We start from the raw sequence: 24,353 nt of genomic DNA, 5'->3' as shown, positions 1-24,353 counted from the left end.
CGTAGGACCCCCAGGCTGGAAGAGACACTGATGTTTGGAGTCTGTTTGTTGACCCCTCGGGCCCCTGAGTCTGTGCACGGTGGGTCCATTCAGAAATCGGTCCATGTGTCGACCAAACAACCACGTGGACTCTGGGGCTTCGTTTGTGGTGTGAAAGCAAACCGACCAACCACAGGATTTAATGACTGAAGTGTGAATTTTAGGGTTGGGTTCTGATAGTTGGCTCTGTTTTGGATCCAGTTCCTGGTTGATTCTTTGAGCTCCGATGCTGACAAGTGTCTTATGGAACCTTCTACCTCTCCTGATTAGTTTTTATGATCAAAGAAAACAAATCCTGAAGAAAACCTGTTAAAAATACCTTAAAATACTGAGGTTCGATCCATTAATTACTCCTGTCACTGTCGTCTTAAGGTCCCGCAAAAATACCTTAATTCTGTCCTTCCAAACGAGCGACTTAAAGGTGTTTACCAGTTAAAAACCAGCAGAACGACATACGACATGTAAATCGCCTGTTCGATAAATGCGGGACTGCTCCTTTAGGCAGTTTGATGTTTGTGTCGACATGTTTTCAGACATTTTTACATCCAGAAAATCACTGAGAGCAGGAAGACAGGAAACACGCACACACACATCTGTGTCTGTGTGTGTGCGTGTGCGTGTGTGTGTGTATGTGTGCGTGTTATTTGTGTAAATCTCCTCAATACGCTGCAGCTGCCTCTCCTCACGTCTCAATATAACTCTGGTAATAGAATTACCCCCCTCCATCTGTGTGTGAGCTGGGTCTGATGTGATTGGTTTAGAGATGGCAGGGGTCGTCTGTGATTGGCCGACAGGTGAGATGGGGGCGGGAGGCTAACGAGAGGGAGAAACGCCAAGACACGAACGAGGTCCGTGTGTGTGTCTGTGTGTAAACGTCTGAACACCAGCAGTTTGTTTTTCTGTTTTTACCTTTTCCTGTCTCCTCACACGTCTCTGGTAGAGTTTGTGAAGGAGATTCGGTCTCGTTTGATTTTTCGTTAATTAATCAACAAATAACAACATCTCGTTGAGGCGAATTCCGTTTTGTCTTTAGTTAAACTGTCAGTAAAGCAAACACTAACCTGACTTCAGGCTTCAGCAGCAAACAAAGAAAATAAATTAAAAGAAAAAATGAAATGAGAAAAATCAAACAAGTGAAAACCAACTAATTAGATGAATGAATGAATTGGATAACTGCAAAGAAATGAAGACATTTGAAAAGTAACATAAACATTATCGGTTTTCTTATTAACACGCGTCTGGTTCCAGAGTTATTCCAGACCTTTCTGTGTGAGCATTTTTATCAGGAAGAAGATGGTTTAGTCTGGATTAAAACACAATCAAAATCACCTGTAATCACCTGGAACGTCTGGAGGACAACGTGGAACATCTCGAAAGAAAGTGAAGAGTCCAGAAAACCCTGATATGTCAGTAATGAGACTGATTAGAGTGGAATAAAACTAAACGTTTGAGTAACGGGATTGAGAAGTCTGAGGTGTTCCTGAAATCAGAGAAATAAAAACGGAAAAGTCTGGAGTTTTCCTTTTCCAGAACTGGAACTTTAAAAGTCTCGAAAAACCTTGATGAGTCCGGTAAAGAAAGTGGAAAGTCAGGAACAAAACTGAAACTGGTTATTGGAAAATTCTGATTATTCCAGAGGGGTCGGTTTTATTCCTGACCAGGCTCAGGGTCATCATGTCATCTCTTTCCAAATTTCTCGGTTTGTCCTGATCTTATTGTGCATTTTTCAGGATTGATTCTGATATCGATTTTCTCTGACGGTCCAGATGTTCCAGATGTTTCAGGAGTAAATATAGTTGAAACCAGACTGCTTTGCAGCTGAAAAACATTTTCACACACACACACACACACGACTCACACACTCTGCTGTTTGTTCTGCAACATTCCTCTGTTGCTAAGGAAACAGCTGGCACACACACGCAACACATACATGCATGCGTGTGTTTTCACACATACACACTGAGACATGACCAAACCAGTCGGGACAATCCTCAGAAATGTGACTGTGTTTGACCTGAGCGTAAATATTGAAGTTCAGAAAGAAATAAGAAACGAGAGGAAGAAGAAATGAGAAGACGAAATAAGAAACGAGAGGAAGAAGAAATGAGAAGAAGAAATAAGAAGCAAAAAGAAGAAGAAATGAGAAGAAGAAATAAGAAACGAGAAGAAGAAGAAATAATAAGAAGAAATAAGAAGCAAAAAGAAGAAGAAATGAGAAGAAGAAATAATAAGAAGAAATAAGAAGCAAAAAGAAGAAGAAATGAGAAGAAGAAATAAGAAGCAAAAAGAAGAAGAAATGAGAAGAAGAAATAAGAAAAGAAGAAATGAGAAGAAGAAATAAGAAGCAAAAAGAAGAAGAAATTAGAAAAATAAATAAGAAACGAGAGGAAGAAGAAACAAGAAGAAGAAATAAGCAAAAAGAAGAAGAAATGAGAAAAAGAAATAAAAAACAAGAAGAAGAAATGAGAACAAATAAGAAAGAAGAAGAAGAAAATTAATTAAATTAAGAAATGAGACTGAATGAATGAAACAAATAAAAACAGATAAATAAATTAGATGAACGGACAAAATGAATAAGAACAAAGACAGAAATAAAAAATAAAAAATGAACAGGAAAAATAAAAAGCACGATAAAAGCAAAATGAGTGAAAACAAAGAAACGAGAAAAAAAAGACGAATGAGGAGAAAAATATGAATGAAAACAAAAAAACGTCAAGACAAGAGATGAAAACAAAGAGATGGAAACAAAAACCACATGAGAACACAGTATCTGAAAATGAACAGATGTCTGCAAGTGAAAGAGATGAAAAAACGAGATCAAACACTGGAGAGCTGCTACAGCTGTTACTAATGATTCTTTTTATTTTTCCAATCAATCAATTCACAGTTTCCTCCAAGCAAAGTCAGAAAACTGTGAAAAATCACAACCGTCGTCAGATTCAGATGTTTTTCTCATTCTACCGTCACAGAAGAAGAAAAGCAGCCAAATGAAATGAAAACGAGCTGCAGATTCATTTCCTGTCCGTCGTTTACAGCTTCATACGAACCACGTAAACGCCTGCGTTCACATTCACACGCGGTGAAGAAACTCATCAGTGTGTATTGTTCTCTCTCTCTCCGCCATCAGCGTGTATCGTCCTCGCTCTCTTGTCCTCTGCTCCTCGTTTTCCTCTCGTTTATCTCCTCCTCTTCCTCCTCTTTTTCTTTGCCGTGATTAAAACTCTTGTTTTTCTAATCGATTCTCCTCAAGGACCATTGATCTGCTGACACACACACACACACACACACACACACACACACTGTTGTAACCTGGAAATGAAATCAAAGAACTGTCTCCTCAGATGAAATTGATCGGTGGACTGAGTCACCGTTTGTCTTTCTGTGACAGAAAAACTAGATTTTGACGCCACGTTGGACTGTTTGTTAACGATCGTTAATAAGACCTGAATCCTTTGCAGCTTTAAACGTCACACTCACTTTGCTTTCTTCGTTTAGAGCTGAAGGAATTTAGATGTAAAGATGGTTAAAGATATCCATCGCGGTTCCTCAGAGTTCACGTTGAGCCCGGTCAGGATACCGGGTTTACGATGGAATAAAACTGAGCCAGAACCAGAGGGAAAATGCCTCAAGCGATGAGTTGATGATCAGAGTAGCCACCGGTTCATTTTCTGCTGATCGACCGATGCGTCTCTGTAATCACCAGTAAAAGTGAGACAGTTTTGCAGTGACGCTGAGTCAGAATAAGTCGAACCTTACTGGAAAAGGTGGGGCGTTATTGTGACCTCTTATTTGATTTTCCCTGAGTTTAAAAATCACGGTTTGCAGGAGAAGAGAAGCGTTTTCTGACCTTTTCTTTCTGATGAACAACACCTGGACTCAGTAGACGTCAGGATTCAGTGTGAGTCGATTCAATAAAGCAGATTTGTTTTCTTCAACATGTTCACAAACTTGCCCACTTTACGGTTTTTCTTGAGTCACCGTGTCTGCTCTGTATGTTTGTTGTGTTCGTGGTGAAACAAGTTCTCAGATCCTCTAGTACTTTTACTTAATGTAGTACTTTAATGAAAATATCATGCAAGTAAATGTACTTTAAGTTATGAAAGGTACAAGCAGAGAAATGGCGCCCGTGAGTGTTAGAAGTTTATATGTTGTGTGACAGTAGCAGCTTCACTGTGGGCTGCTTTTTTTCCCTGAGTTTTCTAAACTCATCCCATGTCCGGTAAAGTCTTCCTCCGCAAAGCGACGAGCGGCTGCAGGCGGCAGGTAACTGCCCGGAAGTAAAAACGACGACGTCGAAGGCGCCCAGAGGCAGGTGAGCTGCCACGGCCTGACCCCTGGGCTTCAGTAGGTGTCCTTCCACCGCCGCAGCGAGCCGGACCAGAACAGCTGGCGGGAAGCGAAGCGGACGATGGGAAGTAAAACCTGTAGATTGTCAACAGAAATGCGTTTTGAATAAATGGCGACTGCTCTGAAATCATCCGAACCGAGAGACGCAGAAGTAGAGAGAGAGAGATTCAACAGTAACTGACAGCTGTCCTGCTCTGCTGCTGTTACCAGGGAAACGCCCTTCACTCACACACACACACACACACACACACACACACACACACACAGTAAAGAAAGAAAAAAAAAGACGAGTCATTTCAATTTCATCTCACAGAAACGGAGACATAAGGAAAAGTGAATCCGGAGAGCTCGGATGATTGACAGCTGTAATCACGACACGGAGTCAGAGACGTGCTAATAAGACCACACACACACACACACACACACACACACACAGAAGTAAGCTGGGGTTTGAGTTTCAAAGCTTTAAAGTGAGCGCCACGCTTTTGTTCTGAAGTCTGACGATTATAGATTTTTACTTTCGACAAAGTGAGAGATTTGTTCTTACACACACACACACACACACACACACACACACACACACACACACACACACACACACACACACACACAATTTATTTTTTTCTGTGTCGATGAATTATGGATTTTCCGCGCTACTATCCCGATGAGTCTTTCGTTTTATTTTCTTCTTGTGTCGTCTCTGGTCTTTATTTAAATGCCTTCATTTTCTAGTCTGTCACTCCCACCTGGTAACGAGCTTTTATTTTGTTTGTTGTTGATTTTATTCTGAAGTCTAGAAGATCTCGCATGAGAAGTCTTTTATTTAAACCGCTTTCGCTCGAGTTACATTCCCAGCGATGGATTTTTCTCTTTAATTTAAACTTTTATTTTGAAGTCCATCCGGTCTTCTTTACCTGCTCTTACGCGTGCTTTTATTTGGACGTCTCACGCTCTGGCGTCTCAGTGCGATGCTGATTTTGTTGATCCGCCGTTCAGTTGCCGCCGATGGTCACAGAAAACACACGCTTTTCTCCTGAAGTCTGTCAGATGCCGGTTCACGCACTTCTGCGTCGACTCTTCTTCGTTGGTGCGCCGGCTGCCGCGCAGGAGCGGTCGCGCACTTTGCTCCCTCCTAACCCACAAATCATTCACGCAACATTAAGCGTTCACATGTCGATACATAGCTTAATGTACTTCAGCGTGGTTCCTTACCATTTGCATGAATTAGCACATTTGATGAGCTGTGCGCTTCTGCCGTTAATCTCCTTTTTTAATGCTGCCCAGATGATTTGTGCGTCAGTCTGGCTGCTGTGACTTTTCTCATTGATAAGTGTTATACTTTGATTAGATCCAGTCCTCGTGGACACGCACTCATTTACATCTCAGCCTGAACTTGCTCATCGTTAGACCCAAAGGAACTAGACGGAAGCTGGCAGTGAACACTTAACGACTCGGCGCCTGTGTACGCTAGCAACTCGTTCAGATTCCACGGTTTCTGACTTCTGTACCTGACCGGGTTAAAGCTTAACGCTGAAGGGTCTCAAGGCCTCACTCACTCCCATTCAATCTACGAAGCGGCCAGTGAGCTTCGTTTACTACACAAGTATTAACGTTCGTTTTCCTGAAATTTAAAATGTAGCTTTTGTAGTTTTGTCCACGTCGATAACAACAAATAAAACTAACACCAAATGAAGAAATAACAAACCAGTCCGGACTTTGTCTTCGTGCCGCTTAGTTTTGTACTGATGATAACAAAAATATCAATGAGACCAATGTAGATTTTGGTATTTACATTTTCAGTTTTTCAGCCTTTTTGTCGAAGCTCAACATGGAGAAGATTTTACAACAAGTTTTTGTTCTGTTTTAATTTTCTGTTGCACGACGTCTTATGCTCGTTAATGAGGCCTCATTTCCTGTCCGCAGGTTCCTCCTTCCTGTTTGTGAACACGTCGGGTCGTCATGGCGGTCAGCGTGCTCAGCTGCTGCTGCCCCCCCTCAAAGAGAACGACACACACTGCGTCAGCTTCCTGTTCTACCAGGGAGGGGGCCGCGAGGGCGCCACGCCCGCCACGCTCAACGTCTACATCAAAGGTACAAATGCTGCAATACGGTGCTACAGTGCTACACACTAGCGTGCTGCAACAGAGTACTGCGTTACTACACTAGGACATCAGGTGTGTTTGTGTGGAGGCGGAGCTCTCAGGTGTGTTTGTGTGGAGGTGGAGCTCTCAGGTGTGTTTGTGTGGAGGCGGAGCTCTCAGGTGTGTTTGTGTGGAGGCGGAGCTCTCAGGTGTGTTTGTGTGGAGGCGGAGCTCTCAGGTGTGTTTGTGGAGGTGGAGCTCTCAGGTGTGTTTGTGTGGAGGCGGAGCTCTCAGGTGTGTTTGTGGAGGCGGAGCTCTCAGGTGTGTTTGTGTGGAGGCGGAGCTCTCAGGTGTGTTTGTGTGGAGGCGGAGCTCTCAGGTGTGTTTGTGGAGGTGGAGCTCTCAGGTGTGTTTGTGTGGAGGCGGAGCTCTCAGGTGTGTTTGTGGAGGTGGAGCTCTCAGGTGTGTTTGTGTGGAGGCGGAGCTCTCAGGTGTGCTTGTGGAGGCCTAGATCTCAGGTGTGTTTGTGTGGAGGCGGAGCTCTCAGGTGTGTTTGTGTGGAGGCGGAGCTCTCAGGTGTGTTTGTGGAGGCGGAGCTCTCAGGTGTGTTGACAGTGTTTGTGTTTCCTGCAGAGAACAACAGTCCTCTGGGTGTTCCGGTGTTTAACTCGTCAGGCCCCGCCTACCACATCTGGAAGGGGGTGGAGCTCGCCGTGTCCACCTTCTGGCCTAATTACTACCAGGTAACACACAAACACACACTTGTATTTCCTGCTCTAAAGCCGCCTGATCAGGCGTCCTCTAATATTGATAATCTGATCCGATACCAGTCTCCTTTTGTTCCTCGTTGACCTTGATCAGTAACAGCTGACCTGACATCAGTCACGTGACCTGCAGCCACAGACGTTTTAACTCAACGCGACGAGAAGCTGCCGCCTGAAGGTCCAGGTCTACTCGGTAGACCTGGACCGACCTCCGGCGCGTCCCTGTTTCTAACAGGGCGACTCTCCCAGACAGTAGAGCAGATACTGCAGTTTGTCTGCAGATATGTAATATTCATGATGTTTAATAACAGCTGTGATGTTCAGGCTAAACAGCTCCTCTGAAAATAACCTGGAATATAACAACACGACATCAATGTCTGAGTCATTAGCTTTTAAGAACAACGCGCACGCGCTCGCACGCGTCCGTATAGAAAGCTCTTTTATGTGGCTTTAAAAGCTCTGTCATCTCTAAACCATATGAGGGCTACAGCTAATTGGTTCAACGCACACGCGCACGCACACACACACACACACACACACACACACACACACACACACACACACACACACACGCACGCACACACAGTGTACAGCAGCGGCAGGAAGTGAGTTTCTCTCGTCATGGGAACCTTCTTGTGCCAAAAAAGATCTTTTCCTCCTGCCGACACCTGTAAGAGAACAGAACGGAATAGAACAGACCAGAATAGAATAGAATAGAGTAGAGTATGTGTAGTGTGTCCAGCTGTCACGTTCAGTTCATGGGTTATAAAGAAAAAGGATTAAAGCTCACTGCTCCGTTCACTCCCATCAAATCTGCACAGTATCAAATACACTGAGCCGATCATCATGTCATTATGAAGCCATGTGCTTCCAGTCTTTGGAGATTCAAAAGTTTTTGTTCCATTTTCCATAAAATTCCACATTTATTGCTGGAAGATTTGAGTACAAACTAGACGCGGTACTGGAGTAACATCACCCAGCACCACTGCTTCGTCCCAGCCCAGTCTGGGGGTCTTTTATCATTAGCTCAGGGTCACTGGGTCAAAACAACCCATTGTCGGGGCAGGTTTTCTACCCCTGTGCCGCTGTGAACCAGCGCTGGGGGTCCTGTTCATGATTCCCAACATCACAGCTCAGCAGCTGCATCCTGGTTTTCACTGTTTCTCTGAAAGACCATCGCAGTCTGAGGACAAATATTTGTCTCTGCGGGTCAACACTCACTCTGTGTGTGTGTGTGTGTGTGTGTGTGTGTCCAACAGTCGATATGTCATCAGCTCTGAGGAGGCGAGGGGGGGGGCGCAGTGTTTTTTTTTTCTGTAGGGACTAAAGTGAAACCTCCTGCTGAATCGTCTCAGTGCTTTCACCACAGAAGAAGAGAGACTGATTCAGAACAATACAGCCAATCATACAAACACACACACACAGGTGTTGTGGGTTGTGAACAGGCTGCAATTACAACCATCCCATCGTCACGGCGGGTGTCAGTAATTAGCTGCATCACCGTGGCAACGGCATATCCACCTCGTTAGAGTGACGGAGTTAACGAGAGAAAGTGCGCTCGTTCCAACTCAGCTTTTAACCGGGTTTTGACAAAGATTAACGGTTGTTTCCATCCACTTAAACAGATCTGATGCTTCTACACTGGTGAAAATGGGCCAAAAGACAGAGGGAGGGAGGAAAAGACAGAAAGACGTGGAAGAAAGAGACACAACAGTGAGCGAGCAGTGGAACAGGAAGGAGAGAAGAAGAATGGAGGGAAGAGGAGTCAGAGCAGAGAGGAATAGACCGGGAGGGAGGGGGGGGCAGATCGACAATCAGTTTCAGACTGCAGATGGAGGGAGGAGAACTTCCTGTCTCTGGACGCCAACAGGAAGTGTTTGCTGCCGGTTTCCGTGGCGATAAGGCTGTGGAATGTCAACACACAGACACGCACGCACACACAGGTGCAGCCATTACATTAGAAATCACTGAAAATACGACCGAACAGAGAGGAATAAAATACTGCAGGTTTATTTATACAACAGAAACAGGAAACAGTTATTGCCTCATAGAAATAGAGAAATAAAGTTTTATTATAAAGAGTCAGAAAAAGGAAATAACAGAAGGGGAACTCTAAAGGCAGGTAAACTGGGCTCCAATCACCTGAAGCACCTGTGAACTGAACAACACTGATCCAGGCTCAGCTTTTTTTTAAACTTAAACACTAAAAGGGGCTTCACACCAAGTTACTGCAGACCTGGGGTCAGTTCTTCCAGCACTGTTCAGTGGAGGGTGTGATAGAGTTTCTCTGTTAACACACACACACACACACGTGTGCTTTGTATTGTGCTACAGGACTTGAAGTGTGTTTGATTCATCCACAAAGAATAACTTCATTTATGGTTGAATGAAAGAAGTTTTATTGATATTAACATTCATTTACAAGATCGTGTTACATAGAAAAAAACAACGCATTAGTGAGGACAGGTGGACATCTCCGCCGCCGTCTCTGTCGGGTAGGATTGAATCTGCCAAAGCTTCTTGATCCTTTTCAAATGGTCCCTATCCTACTTACCACTAAAACTATGGAGAGGGTGAACGGTTGGTTCAGCGCATTCGTTGGGAACAAAAGGAAACTAGGATTAAAAGTGGCTGTGGAGAAGGGAGGTTTAGCTGTCCCACATATTAGGCTCTATCAGTTGGCCGCACAGCTTTGCTACACAGCCGGGTGGATTAATAAGGACCCAGAATCAGCATGACTGGATCTGGAATCATTTAACACCGGTAAATACACCGTCGGGTCTTGATTTGACTCAAGGAAAATCGAGACTGATCTAGATATTGAGGTGATAGTTAGAACTACTTTAACCGCTTTGGCCGGCAAGCGTTGAGAAAACGCGACCCTCCCCGGCACCGTTATAGGCACCGTGTGTGGTCGTGGATCCGTGATGAGGAGGCCCGGGGTCAAACCTACCCAGTCCTCATGTTAAAGGCTCTCATCAAAGAGGGCTTCTGGGTATTCTTACATCTATTCCTACACCACCTACAGACCGACATTTGAGTTAATACCAGTGGAAAATCTAACACACTGATTTAAATGTAAAACGGGAGATTTTTTAAAGACTTGGAACAAACTTCTATAAATATGCTGGTGAAAGAATCATGAACACGGTGTTAAAGGGGATGACAGAGCGCAGCTCCGATTCCTGGGTCATAAGGTGGTATATCGATCGATCGATTGATTGATTGATCTTAATTTATTTTCTGTTTTCTGAGCTTCCATTTCTTTTTCCAGACGTTTGGTTGTTGCGTCACTGTCCGTTGTGATAGACCGAGCGCTTCCCTGTACATACTGTCCACACACGTGTGGATGCCGTGGCATTTTCCATGGCATGTTTGAGATTGTGTGCAGTCACTTCCTGGAGGACAGTATTTGCTGTGTGTCATGTATCGAGGATCTAAAGTCAGATGTTTCTGTTTGATTTGTCTGTGAAGAGTTTTTACTTTTACTTGACTTTGTCTAAAACCCTTTCACACTCGTTCTTCACTGGGTCTAAAGCCCCTGAAACTGGTCTTGACCAGGTCTCGGCTCAGTGATCTAACTTCGCGTCAAAAGCTGCTTTTAGTACCGATCTTAACTTGGTCCGAAACCCGTTTTGGACTGGATTTTAACGTGGGATAAACACTTTTTAGACTCACCAGTCCCCCTGGTCCCTGTGACAGTAACAGCACTAATGCCTTTACTACACCCGCTGCTGCCGTGGCGACTGCTCCTGTCAGTGGGTGAGGCTCATAACCATAATCCTGATATCGATCTTTGTGCCAGGTGGTGTTTGAGGCGGTCAGCACCGGTCAGAGGGGAGTTCTGGCCATCAAGGACATCACACTGCAGGGACACCAGTGCAGTAAGAACACACACACACACACACACACACACACACACACACACGAGCGCACACACATGCAAAAAGGTCCCGCCCCCTTGTAGAACAGGCTCCTAATTGGTTAATGAGGTTTGGCTGCTTAATTGGATAATGATGTTAAAAGTTGAGCTAGCATCGTAGAATCAAGGTCACAGTGTGTACGTGTATGTGTGTGTGTGTGTGTGTGTGTGTGTGTGTGTGTGTTTGGAGACAGGGGAGCTCATTAAAATATAAATTGATTAGCATGGACTTTGATCCATCCGTCTGTTTATCTACCTGCCTGCATTTTTGATGTTGCTTTGTTATATGAACATAAAACACGCAATCACACACACACACACACACACACACACACACACACACACACACACACACACACACACACACAGACACTGGACAGTGTTTGTGTGTGGGTGCTTTGTGTGTTACATCTCCAGTAAACATCCTTGACCTGAACTTTTTCTTGCTGCCTGGTTTTGCCTCAACACTGTCCAATAAACTGATTGAAAACACACACACACACACACACACACACACACACACACACACACACACACACACACACACACACACACACACACACACACACACACGCATGCAACCAAACACACACACTTGCATCCTCCAGGATCCATTTTCTGATTGGATCGCTGAAATTTCTTTGCTGCCTGGCTCAAGAGATCAGAGGAAAGGGTAGCCGTTACCGTGGCAACACCAGACAGGTGATGATGTCATCAGTGTGTAACCTCTGACCTCTGTGTGTGTTTCCTCAGTGAGCACGCCTCACTTCCTGCACATTAAAGGAGTGGAGGTGAATGCAGGACAGACGGCGACGTTTCACTGCACCGTCAACGGACGACCGCAGAGCAACCTGCTGCTCTACCTGCAGGTACACGGTTATCAATACTCATCAATAGTCATCAATACTCATCAATACTCATCAATACTCATCAATACTCATCAATACTCATCAATACTGTCAATATTCATCAATACTCATCAATAGTCATCAATATTCATCAATACTCATCAATACTGTCAATATTCATCAATACTCATCAATACTCATCAATACTCATCAATACTCATCAATACTCATCAATAGTCATCAATACTCATTAATACTCATCAGTGTGTTTTCTGCCCTCATGCGATGATATTAAATATCATCGCTGTATTTAATATTTTAATATGATATTATTATTTTGTTTAGTTTCCCTCTGACATGTCTCCTGTTGTCTGGTTGTCAGGGCATGGCCGGTCGTCAGGCGGTCGTCAGGGAAACCAAACCGGTGAACTCGCGCCGTTACGTGGCGAGCTTCGACGTGGAGAACACGACCAAAGGCGACTCCGGACGCTATCGCTGCATCGCCCAATCAGAGCGAGGCGTGGGCGTGTCCTCGTACGCCGACCTCACAGTCAAACGTGAGTCCTGAAGCGGTTTAATTTTTTCGTTGTTGTTGTCGTTGTTGTGAAGCTCCTTTATGTGGAGCATGTCCTGTCTGATTTAGGGCTGCAACAATGATCAATTAATCAGTAGATCATTTGCTCATTTCATCAGTTAACGAATTAGCTGTTTGGTCTCTATAGTATCAGGAAACGGATTTTAAAAAATGCCCATTACAATTTCACTGTGCAATTGGATGTAATTAGTTTGTCTGTGAAGATCGTCAGTCATCCAGGTCTTGGTATTCTGTAGGTGCAACTGGACTCGCTTGAAGAAGGACCCAAGCAAGTCCAGTTGCCTTCGCATAGCACTTACAGAATGTGATTAGATTGTGTGATAACGCACACAGCACGATCTCTCTGTTGAAGACCTCGTCTGCTGTTCATAGTGTTTCTGCATCTTTACAGAACCTGTTCTTCTGCATTAATATAATTACGTCATGGTTCTTAAATCCCCTCATACCACGTCGGGTCAATTTCAGGAACTGACTTTACACTAATTACGTCAAAAGCTTTTTGGAGATTTTTGGTGAACATGTTTTTATCTTTAAGATCTCGTCCGTTTGATGGAAAACAAGTCTGACTTCTGCAAAGGACGCCTGTCTCTCTCTCCGCACCTGTCTCTCTCTCTCTCCTTTGGATCAAAGCTGCCGTTTGTCATATTTTTAATGACTCCGTTGTCAAACGAGGAAGACTCGTATTAGAGCTCCTCACCTCATTACTGCACTGTGTGTGTGTGTGTGTGTGTGTCTCAGGTTAAAGGAGCGCCTCATTAGAAACTCAGTTTGCTGTTTAAAAAGGGAGAATCAGCGGCGTTTTGTCAAAGAGTGTCTGCGTTTTTGTGAAGATGAATCACTCCAAAGTAAAAGCCTCTTTTTTCCTGTTTGCAGCCTGTCAGATTGTTAGCGTGCTAACCCCGGCCGCTAACGCACACTCAGGTATGCAGTGTGTTAATGATGACTCATTAAACCTGGTGTGTTGCAGTGTGACGGAGCTGTCACACGTCTCAGAAACATCACTTTTATCTCCGGCTGTTCAACCAGAAGCTTGGGTATTTTCCTTTCCCATCATGCCCATCTGTTCTGAACGGAACAAAAATGAAGATCATTTTTTATACCCAAGTTTATTCTTCATCTCCAGATTTATAAATTACTGGTAATGTTCATATACAGATGTATGTGTGTGTGTGTATGTCTGTGTGTGTGTGTGTGTGTGTGTGTGTGGTTACACACATGTATCTAGCTTAAGAAAAGTCAGAGTTTATGAGGCGGAGAATGTGAACCTGAGAAACGGACCTTCCTGTCGTCAGCAGCAGCTGAACAAACCTCTGCTGGGAAGATACCTGACCATGGTTAACCTGTTACACTGTGCAAGAACATTTTATTTCTAACATGACCACATTTGTATCTCAGACTGACTGCGCTCTGTTCTTCTTTTGGACTTGCTCTTGACTCGGGCTCAGAGCTGCTTGGACTTGGATTGTTTTTGGACTCGATTTAAGTGGTCCTGAGTAACGCCCTGCTATATCCTCTCCTAAATGTAGTGGAGTTGAAGTATAAAGTTGAGTTAACTTTGTTGCCATTGCAACAAACGTAAGGCATTATCCTCAGTGAGCTCAGAGTGAAACAGGACATACAACACAACATACTAATAACAAAACCATACACAAAAAACATTAAAACACACAAAGTACCACAGATAGAAAACATTAGAAATAAAACAATGTACCTTAAGTCCCGGAAGCTAAAAATATGCAAACCATACATAATTACAAAGACAACCGACTAGAAACCAAATGTGCCCCAGGGAAAGCGCTCAGATTTAAAACCGAGTTGTCCGTTTCCTCAGAGAGCGGTTGCTGGTCGAGAATCCTCTGGTTTTAGTGAAACCGACCTTTATAAACTGAAGCGAGTGATGGGAGACAGTGGACAGTAGTTTTAGATGCAGTGTTAACACACTGGACACATCTGTCATCCAGTATCATCTCTGAACCTCAACTGAAGTACATGTACCTCACTTTTCTACTCAAGTCCAGTACTTCACTGAGTTTACTGCAGACAACTCACGAAACACAGTCCTGCCTCGTCCCACGTTGTCTCCAACCACCAGCTGTCAAGGAGAGACTGTGGCACCGACGGCTCGTAGATGTGAGGAGGAAACGGATCACACTCTCTGATATCAATCATAACAGAGCCGATCAATACAGGATAAAGGTCTGACACACACACACACAAGTGAGGTGAGTATTAACCTGAACATGATAAACACGCATCATTACACATGTATCCTACTTACTGTCTCTGTGTGTGTGTGTGTGTCTGTGTGTGTGTGTGTGTGTGTGTGGTTACACACATGTATCTAGCTTAAGAAAAGTCAGAGTTTATGAGGCGGAGAATGTGAACCTGAGAAACGGACCTTCCTGTCGTCAGCAGCAGCTGAACAAACCTCTGCTGGGAAGATACCTGACCATGGTTAACCTGTTACACTGTGCAAGAACATTTTATTTCTAACATGACCACATTTGTATCTCAGACTCACTGCGCTCTGTTCTTCTTTTGGACTTGCTCTTGACTCGGGCTCAGAGCTGCTTGGACTTGGATTGTTTTTGGACTCGATTTAAGTGGTCCTGAGTAACGCCCTGCTATATCCTCTCCTAAATGTAGTGGAGTTGAAGTATAAAGTTGAGTTAACTTTGTTGCCATTGCAACAAACGTAAGGCATTTGCCTCAGTGAGCTCAGAGTGAAACAGGACATACAACACAACATACTAATAACAAAACCATACACAAAAAACATTAAAACACACAAAGTACCACAGATAGAAAACATTAGAAATAAAACAATGTACCTTAAGTCCCGGAAGCTAAAAATATGCAAACCATACATAATTACAAAGACAACCGACTAGAAACCAAATGTGCCCCAGGGAAAGCGCTCAGATTTAAAACCGAGTTGTCCGTTTCCTCAGAGAGCGAAGCTGCTGGTCGAGAATCCTCTGGTTTTAGTGAAACCGACCTTTATAAACTGAAGCGAGTGATGGGAGACAGTGGACAGTAGTTTTAGATGCAGTGTTAACACACTGGACACATCTGTCATCCAGTATCATCTCTGAACCTCAACTGAAGTACATGTACCTCACTTTTCTACTCAAGTCCAGTACTTCACTGAGTTTACTGCAGACAACTCACGAAACACAGTCCTGCCTCGTCCCACGTTGTCTCCAACCACCAGCTGCCGAAGGAGAGACTGTGGCACCGACGGCTTTCCGTAGATGTGAGGAGGAAACGGATCACACTCTCTGATATCAATCATAACAGAGCCGATCAATACAGGATAAAGGTCTGACACACACACAAACGGGTCGATAGCTCGTCTGATCTCTGCAAACACACACAGGCTGACAGGTGAGGAGGTGTTTGTTGGTCACGTGATCCGACACATATCCCACAATCCCCGGCGGCTAAACCCCTGATTGAACTGTCACTCAGACTGTGTGTTTTATCACACACACACACACACACACAAGTGAGGTGAGTATTAACCTGAACATGATAAACACGCATCATTACACATGTATCCTACTTACTGTCTCTGTGTGTGTGTGTGTGTGTGTGTGTGTGTGTGTGTGTGTGTGTGTGTGTGTGTGTGTGTGTGTGTGTGTGTGTGTGTGCGTGCGTGCGTGTGTGTGTGCGCGTGTGTGGTGAAGTGGGTCAGGAGGAAGTAGAGCAGCACCATTGGGGATTCTGGGTAATGGAATCCAGGTCTGTCGTGATTCGCCGAAGGTCACGAATATTAATTAACTCATTAACTCCTTCCTCCCTAGTTAAGAGAGATCGGTGAAACCCTGAGGAGTGTGTTCTTGTGTGTGTGTGTAAAACTGATCCTGGTTCTGTCTGTCCCTCAGAGCCTCCTGTACCGATCGCCCCCCCTCAGCTGACAGCAGTCGGCGCCACCTACTTGTGGATCCAGCTCAACGCCAACTCCATCAACGGAGACGGACCAATCATTGAGAGAGAGGTGACTACAAATAAGACACTGCTCTGATGTTGATTTGTGAGGAGATTCTAGGGGTCCATGAGAAGGTTCTTGATCAGGTTCTGGGCATCATTAGGGGGTTATAGTTGTTCAAGATAAAGGGGCCTTTCTGATTGAGGAGATTTTAGTGGTCATTGATGTGGGGATCTGTATGGGACTTCTAGTGATTCTTGATGAGGTTCTAGGTACCTTTTGGGAACATCTTGTTAGTCCTGAGGAGGTTTGCGCGGTCTTTCACAAGGTTTTAGTGGTCCTAAGTATCTGTAAGAGGGTGTTAGCGATCCTAGATAGGTTGTAGGGATATATGAGGATTTCTTATGGTCCTTGATGAGTTTCTGTGCATACATGATGAGGTTCTAGTGGTCTGTGAGGAAGTTCTGGGGATCTGTGAGGGGTTGGAAGTGGTCTTTGATGAGGTGCTAAAGGTTTGAAGGAGGCTGTAACGGTCCTAGATGAGAACATGTGAAGAGGCTTTTGCGGTCCTTGACAAGGTCCAAGGAATCTTAAGTGGACCATAATGACGTTCTAGAGATCTGTAATAGGGTTAAACTTTAATCAGGTTCAACTGATCTGTGAAGACGTTCTACGTGTCCTTGATGAGGTCCTTGAGGTCCTCAGTAAGGTTCTAGGGATATGTAAGGAGGCTGTAATGGTCTTTGATGAGGTTCTAGCGGAATGTTAGGTGTTTCTAATGGACCATGTGGGGCCTTCAGTTCTTGCAGTTCTTGATAAGATTCTAGAGTCTGGGATAGGTTCCTAGTGATCTTAAATGAAGTTTGTGGGATCTGTGAGAGTTTTTAGTGGTCGTGATGAGGTTTCTGAGAGTTCTGAGAGTTCTTTGATGAGGCTGTATTATAGTGTATAGACTTGATGACATACATATTGATGAATCTTGTAATAATTGTGGTTTCGTGATTTGAAGTGTAATTTTTGGTCCTTGGTGAGATTTTAGTGATTCGTGAGGAGGTTCTACTTGCACTCAATGAGGTTCCAGGGATCTTTAGGAGGCTCTACCGATATTTTCTTATTAAATGTAATTAGATTTGATCATTTCACTGATTTTATCATTTCTAATCATCGCTTTAACATTTTTGTTTTGAGGTGGAGTACCGTACAATGTTGGGCATGTTGATTGACACCACACCTGTCGATAAACCCACCCATAAGATCGGACACCTGGACCCCGACACCGAGTACGAAATCAGCGTGCTGCTCACCAGGCCCCTGGAGGGAGGCACGGGAAACCCTGGACCACCGCTCCGAGCCAGGACCAAGTGTGCAGGTAAGTCAGTTAGGTCACAAGGTCAAAACCTGCAGCGAGTCAATGACGATGATGATGAATGTTTACATCTTCCTTGTCGTTATAAAGTCAGTTTTCTTTTGTAGTGTCACTTTACTGCAATGAATGCTTGCAGCTAGCGGCTAACGGCTAGGCTACAGTCACACTGAGCTCATTAGGAGGTTAATGGTGGAGTCATTTACAAAGCGTGTCGTGCTAGGCTGTGCTAGCACTGAGCTCCTCAGGTGGCTAATGGTTAACAGTGAGGTCATTAAGGCAGTGAGCCAGCCAGGCTTCGTTAGCGCCACACTAATTAGCTCTTAATGGGTACAGTGAACACATCAGCGTAGAATGCTAACCATTAAACTCATCCATCTCCAGAATGAACACACACACACACACACACACACACACGCTCACACATGCACGCACGCACACGCACACACACACACACACACACACACACACACTGCTGCAGGTGTGTGTGTGCCCTGTAGGTGCAAAAAAATAGCATGTGATTAGCAATTAGCACGCTAATTACACAGGTGCAACAGTCTTACTGCTGCCGCAGCATTTTACTGCTGTTGTTTATTATTGATCATTCATATAAATGCATTTTAATGTCTTATTTGACCTTATACACACAATATGTGATACTGTTTGTTGTTTTTTAATTAGAGTAGATTAGATTAGATCATTTGAATTTATTTTCAACAAGTTTATAAAGATATACTGATACTTTCATTTTTGGCACAGAGCATTAAACAGTACATTGAAACATAAAAATAAACTACATGTTCCAAATAATAAACATCAGTAGCTAAGAAAAAATAGAAATTACATTTAAAAAACAAATTTTAATGTGTGTGATGTGTAGGTGAAGAAAAAATGAAATCAAAACATATAGAGAAGTTCAACAAAAACATAAGTTACCATGAGTTTTGTCTTATACTCAGGTTAATTGCATCTTTGTCTCTTGTTGTTGATTTTTCTATTTTTACAATCATTGACGTCAATTAATCAAATGTATCTGAGCTGAACTGAACTTACAGAGACGCAGAGAATCATAATTTTAAACAGCCTTTTATTTCCAAGGCTAAACTACATTTATTCCTATGAATAGCAAATCAAAAGACGTCAGAGAGTCATCCAGAAAAAGACAGCGACAGAGGGAAGTGAAGCAGAAATGAAACATCAACATCACACACTGAGGCAGATCCAAGTGATTTACATTTACGTTTACAGCCATTGAAACAGAGACATTAAAAAATAATGTCAGAGTGAAGAAACCATTTGTAATCATAGACGTGTTTTCACAACATATTTATCTGTACATATGAACAAGTTGCGATGTTCTCCGGGTCTGACAGCAGGTCTGTTACTAAAGCGACAAACAGAGAAAATAACACGTGTGTCAGGTTTCACCACGTCAGGCCTGCTGGTACATGACTGATTTCAACAGACAGGGTTCTGACCTGTCTCTGGTATGTTCTCATAAACACATACTGCAGCTAACCCAACCCGCATACCTGTCTGTGTCTCTGTCTGTGAACCCCCCACCCATCACCATGATCCCCCCCTCGGCCAGGCTGGCTTTGAACCCCTCTGTTTACAGCCTTTTCCCAGAGTCACTAGGCGTCCGGTGTTCTTAGGTTCATTTGGATGTACTGTGCAGGTTCTAGAGGAACTTTTATAATCTGGGATGAACATGCTCTGAGGCCCGGAACTACAATTACCACCATGGATTGAACGCGAACAGGAATCCGTTAGTGAGGTTCTAGAGGTGCTCGAAGAGGTTTTATGGATCTGTGAGGAGATTCTAAGCATGGTCGGAGGTGTTTCGCAGTTCTTTGACAAGGGTGATGGGTTCCTTTATAAAGTTCTTGGGATGCTTCAGGATGTCGTAGGGTTCTAGATCAGAAAACGAAATCAGTCTGTGTGAAAACCTCCACCCCTCTGGGACTGTCAGCAGATTAAAGCAAACGCTCCTCTGAGATCAACAGCAAGAAACACGAGGAAACAGAAGAAATGTTTAAAAGACGACTCAGTGTTTGTGCGCGTGTGTGTGAGTGTGTGTGACACACACGCACTCAGTGTGATGATGTACGCTCTGATAACACTCATCTCTGTCTTCAATTCACTTTTATTTATTCATTTTACTGCCAATAAATTATGAACCAGTCTGTGTGTGTGTGTGTGTGTGTGTGTGTGTGTGTGTGTGTGTGTGTGTGTGTGTGTGTGTGTGCGTGTTTAATAATAAATCGGTGTGTCCATCATACAAGCTTTAGGACTTAGAGCTCAGTGAGGCGACTCAGCGTGGCAGCAGATAAACAGGAAGCCACTGTGAGTGTCTTTCATATTCTGCTTTAATGTGAAAAACAACCATAGAAAACTGAATGTGACCACTCTGGAGCAAACCCCAGTCTGACCAGCAACAACCTGCCCAAATTTTGTCAAAACTTTGTCCCAGCCTCGTTTTCGGGGTAATTTGATAGAGGGAAAAAGTGGCCCCGCCCATGGTTGAGGGCACGTATTTCTTCTTTAAAAAGAAATTTGTTCCCCTGCAAGAGCACCAGTGGTCGTGGGGAACAACGGACGTGCTCCTGTTCGTATTCTTTGTCCTTATTTCTTAAAGACTTTTACCTCACTTTTCTGCATTGCCCACCTATACTTTCTCAACATCAATCAAAGTTATTACAGCTCATCCTGAAGGGAACAGGAGGTCATAGGCACAATAATGAAAACAGTATTTATTGTTCTCAGGCTCGAAGTTACTGTAGAAACTGTAGCCTCCTCTGTGCCAAGATGTGTCTATTTTTACACGTGGACGGGACTTTCACTGTTTCCTGAAATGTAAACTCTGCACAAACAGGGTGTTATTTATTATTGTCTGCTGGGACTTCTCACTGTTCATGGAGATCAACTTTTTTTCCCTCAAATTCATTTAAAAATTCAATAAAATTCAATTAGATTCAATTAAAAATTCCACAACGTGTCTGTCCTTGTCAACAGTTAGGTTCAGTCTGAGATTTCTGTCTCAAATTTCACCAATACAATGTTAATGACATTTCTAAAATCCAGCATCTCTTTGCAGAAACAGTCCTTATACCGGCACTGGAGAAATAGTCCCCATGATAACTGTCGACCTCAGCCATACCCCCCAGCCCCCAACCTCACTGGGCAAGGGCTCCCCCTCCTCACAGTTTGACCCCTGTCTACACACTCCAGGAAATTAATGACCCACAACTGAACTCGTAGCTGTTGTCCTCCAGCTGCTCTGGAGGACCGGTTCCAGGAGCTAGATTTCGGCCCCCCCTAAATCGTGTTCAAGGTACTTGTGGGGGTCAACCCTGATTGGTCAAACAGACGTCGTCACATCACAACTACTACTCTGACCTTAACAGCCATGTTACTTCTGTGTGAACATCAACAAGGACTTTTAAACTTTTACAGAGGCACGTTCTAGCTCGTATGAGCACATCGGTCCCACTGTCGCCTTTTTAATGACGTGCATTGATCCTTCCCCGTCTGTAAAATGCAGTGGGAAAGCAGAACCCACCACCTTTGCCCGACAGGTTCTCAAAGGTCCTGGTTCCACATGTATACTGTCACCAGCACAGGTTATCCTGTTGCCTCTCATACCTTTATTGTAACTACACTGTGTCCAAAAAATTCTGATTAACTGCACATTCAGACGTGTTTAACTCTGTTTACGGCTTTTGTTTTGTTCTATTGCACCGTATATTGAAGAGTTTAAATTCAGACACAGACATTCAAGGTTCAAACTTGGACCTATGGGACACTAAAGACGAGTAGCTGAGCCTGAACAGCACAGACTTAGTTTTATGAACAAAGAAAGAGAACAAAACAATCAAGCTTTTGTTGTAAAATTGAAATTTATCCTTTGGAAATTTCAAAAGGAAGAATTCAAAGCACACGAATTCACTAAGATGTAGTTTTAAGTCAAATGTTTTTCATAATTACATTTGACAGTCAGGTATTCACTGACTCATTGTGGCCTTTGTCTGCCTGCATATTGATCCTATAACAAGAGTTAGTATATATGTGCAGTGTAAAAGTGTATGTTGCGGAGTATAAAGAAACAGGACGTAGCCTGGAAACACACACAGGATCTGGACACACACAGAGAGCCGAGCGTCGGTCATGAAATAAAATTTTTTTTCTGTTTGTGTGTTAACATCCATTAAAGAGTGTGTGGTGTTTGTCGAGGCTTTTAGAAAAATATCACATAAATATTTCACTCTCATTCTCTCTGCGTCTCTTTTCACCTCAGATTTTCACGCTCTGCTCGTCCATCCAGACGTTTTAGTGCTTTTACTTCTGTTTCTGTATTTTTATCTTTTTATTCATTTCACTGTCTGAACTCGCTGGTTCTCTTTGCCGGTTTGAGGGTTTTTTTTATTTCGTTGTCTAATGCTAACGCCGCACGGTTCAACGCTTTGAAATGTTCGCAAAATGTAACTCAACCATCATTATCAGACATCGCAGAAGTGAAGGAGCGGCTGGTTACCCTCAGGACGAGTCGTAATAACTTTGGTGATCCTCTGTTATTTGTTCAGAAAATTAATTGTGTTATGTTTTGTGAAAACATAACACATAACACTGTGAAACAAGAAAGAGCGATAATGTGTCTGATACAAGATTTCAGGCAATGTACGTATCAGGTCAGACTCTGTGTCATCTGATACTTTGGGGACGTCCCTAGTTAGCCAGCTACGATGCTTAACCTAGATCTGCGATGAAAATCAATCACAAATCACTCCAGCATGTTAAGATCATGTCACTGTGAGAACTGTGTAAAATCTCCCGCTCCCGGTGAACAGTGGTTAAACCGAGAGACGTGAACTTTGAGGTTATTTGACGACAAGGCAGTTTGTCGTGCTGTACGTAAGGGACATTCAGAAGATGAGAGACAAGACAATATAGAAACACACATTTAAACTGGATTTACGAGTAAACCAGAAGATAAAAATGAGTGAGTGCAGCGTGAGCTTTGACTAACATGCAGCGACAAAGAGAAAAGACTTGATTTAAACCTTCACACTAAAATGAAGGCGGAGTATTGATAAGGGAACTGACGGGTGCCATTACTGATGATCAGTAATACTATCAAAATACTTCATTAATAAAATCACGACACCTCAGAGGATCAGGGATAAAGTCTGTGTTTGAGTTTCTGTTTCTGTTCTGGTCAGCCAACATGAATCATCCATCACTGATTCTCATCTCATCTCTCCTTCTCTTCATCCCTCTATCACCCCCCCCCCCCCCCATCCTCCCCCCTCTCTCTCTCATATTAAATCTGGTGATCTCCTGGAAATGAAAAATTAAACCTCTCCTCCTCCTCCTCTCCTTCATCCTAAAGTCACCTTCAAACATTCAGCACTCCACTCTCTCTCCGTTTGTAATGTATTCTTCTCGCTCTTCTTCTTCTTCTTCTCCTTCTACTTCTTTCCTCTTTCATCCTCTTTCACTGTATTTGTCTGTTATCAGCTCCCGGCAGCCCACCACAAGCTCCACCCCGCTAATAAACCCTCGTTGTCCTGTAAAAAAAACACCCAAACATACCCCCAACCATCCAAAATCTAAGATCCAAAATCCAGGAAACACCAGACAGTAACACTGACCACTCATTGTTTTTTCTGTTGAACAAAGTGAAACTGAAAGTGTGACGGAAATCAGCACAGCTCAGTCATTGAACCTTTTCTGTGATCACTTTAGTCATAGTTTTACAGAATTTAAATTAGAGCGCAGATCAGCAGAATCCTTCCTTTTGGTCTGCTCTCAAGCAAACATGTATCCTCACCAACAAATACTGCGCCCAACTACATTGAAAAACTATATATGTATATATACATATATATACATATATATACGTATATATTTATATAGTTTATATAAAGCTAAACGGTTTGCCAGGCACATTTTGGGGCAAATGTATAAAAGAATTCGAAGCAGCTTAAACCAAACTGAAAATATAAAGGACCAAGAATAAAACCCTGAGGAACCCCACAAAAACTCAACAGGATGATGATGTTGCTCTGCTTCTGCTGGTTGTGCAAACAGGAAAATATTTGGCATGGACTGATTATGAGACAATGGGCCTCTGGGCACAGGCAGGTAAAAGGCCCCCACCCTCCTATACAGGACCCCCGGACATTAGAGACCCAAAACGTAGTCATTTTGTGTCTTTTCATGGTGGTTTCGTGTGTTTTAACTGAGCTCTGTCACTGTGTGACTTTCACTATGCTGCCTTTTATTTGTGTGAATTAACAGGATAATAATGTACTAAACAACTAAATAAATAAAAAAGCAAACAGTCCAATAGGCCTCTGCTCAGCACTTGTCTGCAACCTAAACTTAAGTGTTGACACCTGAGCAGCAGCATGTTACATACATGTACGTGTACATGTATATTTGCCGCAGAGCCTTTGAGAAA

The 24,353-nt window shown here is 43.4% G+C and overlaps 1 protein-coding gene across 8 annotated transcripts in view; it reads left to right on the top strand.

Moving 5' to 3' along the window:
* The window catches only part of LOC120789873 (receptor-type tyrosine-protein phosphatase mu-like), a 131,341-nt gene that overhangs the window by 37,654 nt on the left and 69,334 nt on the right, over window positions 1-24,353 (top strand). For all 8 annotated transcript variants that reach the window (XM_040127022.1, XM_040127021.1, XM_040127020.1 and 5 more), the window contains exons 3-9: window positions 6,310-6,477; window positions 7,101-7,210; window positions 11,037-11,115; window positions 11,907-12,022; window positions 12,384-12,558; window positions 16,484-16,596; window positions 17,716-17,896. In XM_040127022.1, the coding sequence (XP_039982956.1) occupies window positions 6,310-6,477; window positions 7,101-7,210; window positions 11,037-11,115; window positions 11,907-12,022; window positions 12,384-12,558; window positions 16,484-16,596; window positions 17,716-17,896 (942 nt within the window). The remainder of the gene's footprint in view (window positions 1-6,309; window positions 6,478-7,100; window positions 7,211-11,036; window positions 11,116-11,906; window positions 12,023-12,383; window positions 12,559-16,483; window positions 16,597-17,715; window positions 17,897-24,353) is intronic.

Source organism: Xiphias gladius, chromosome 5 (genome assembly GCF_016859285.1).
Source record: "Xiphias gladius isolate SHS-SW01 ecotype Sanya breed wild chromosome 5, ASM1685928v1, whole genome shotgun sequence".
Lineage (NCBI taxonomy): Eukaryota > Metazoa > Chordata > Actinopteri > Istiophoriformes > Xiphiidae > Xiphias > Xiphias gladius.
The sequence above is the reverse complement of the archived record's forward strand: the minus strand, read 5'-3'. Positions and strand labels throughout refer to the sequence as shown.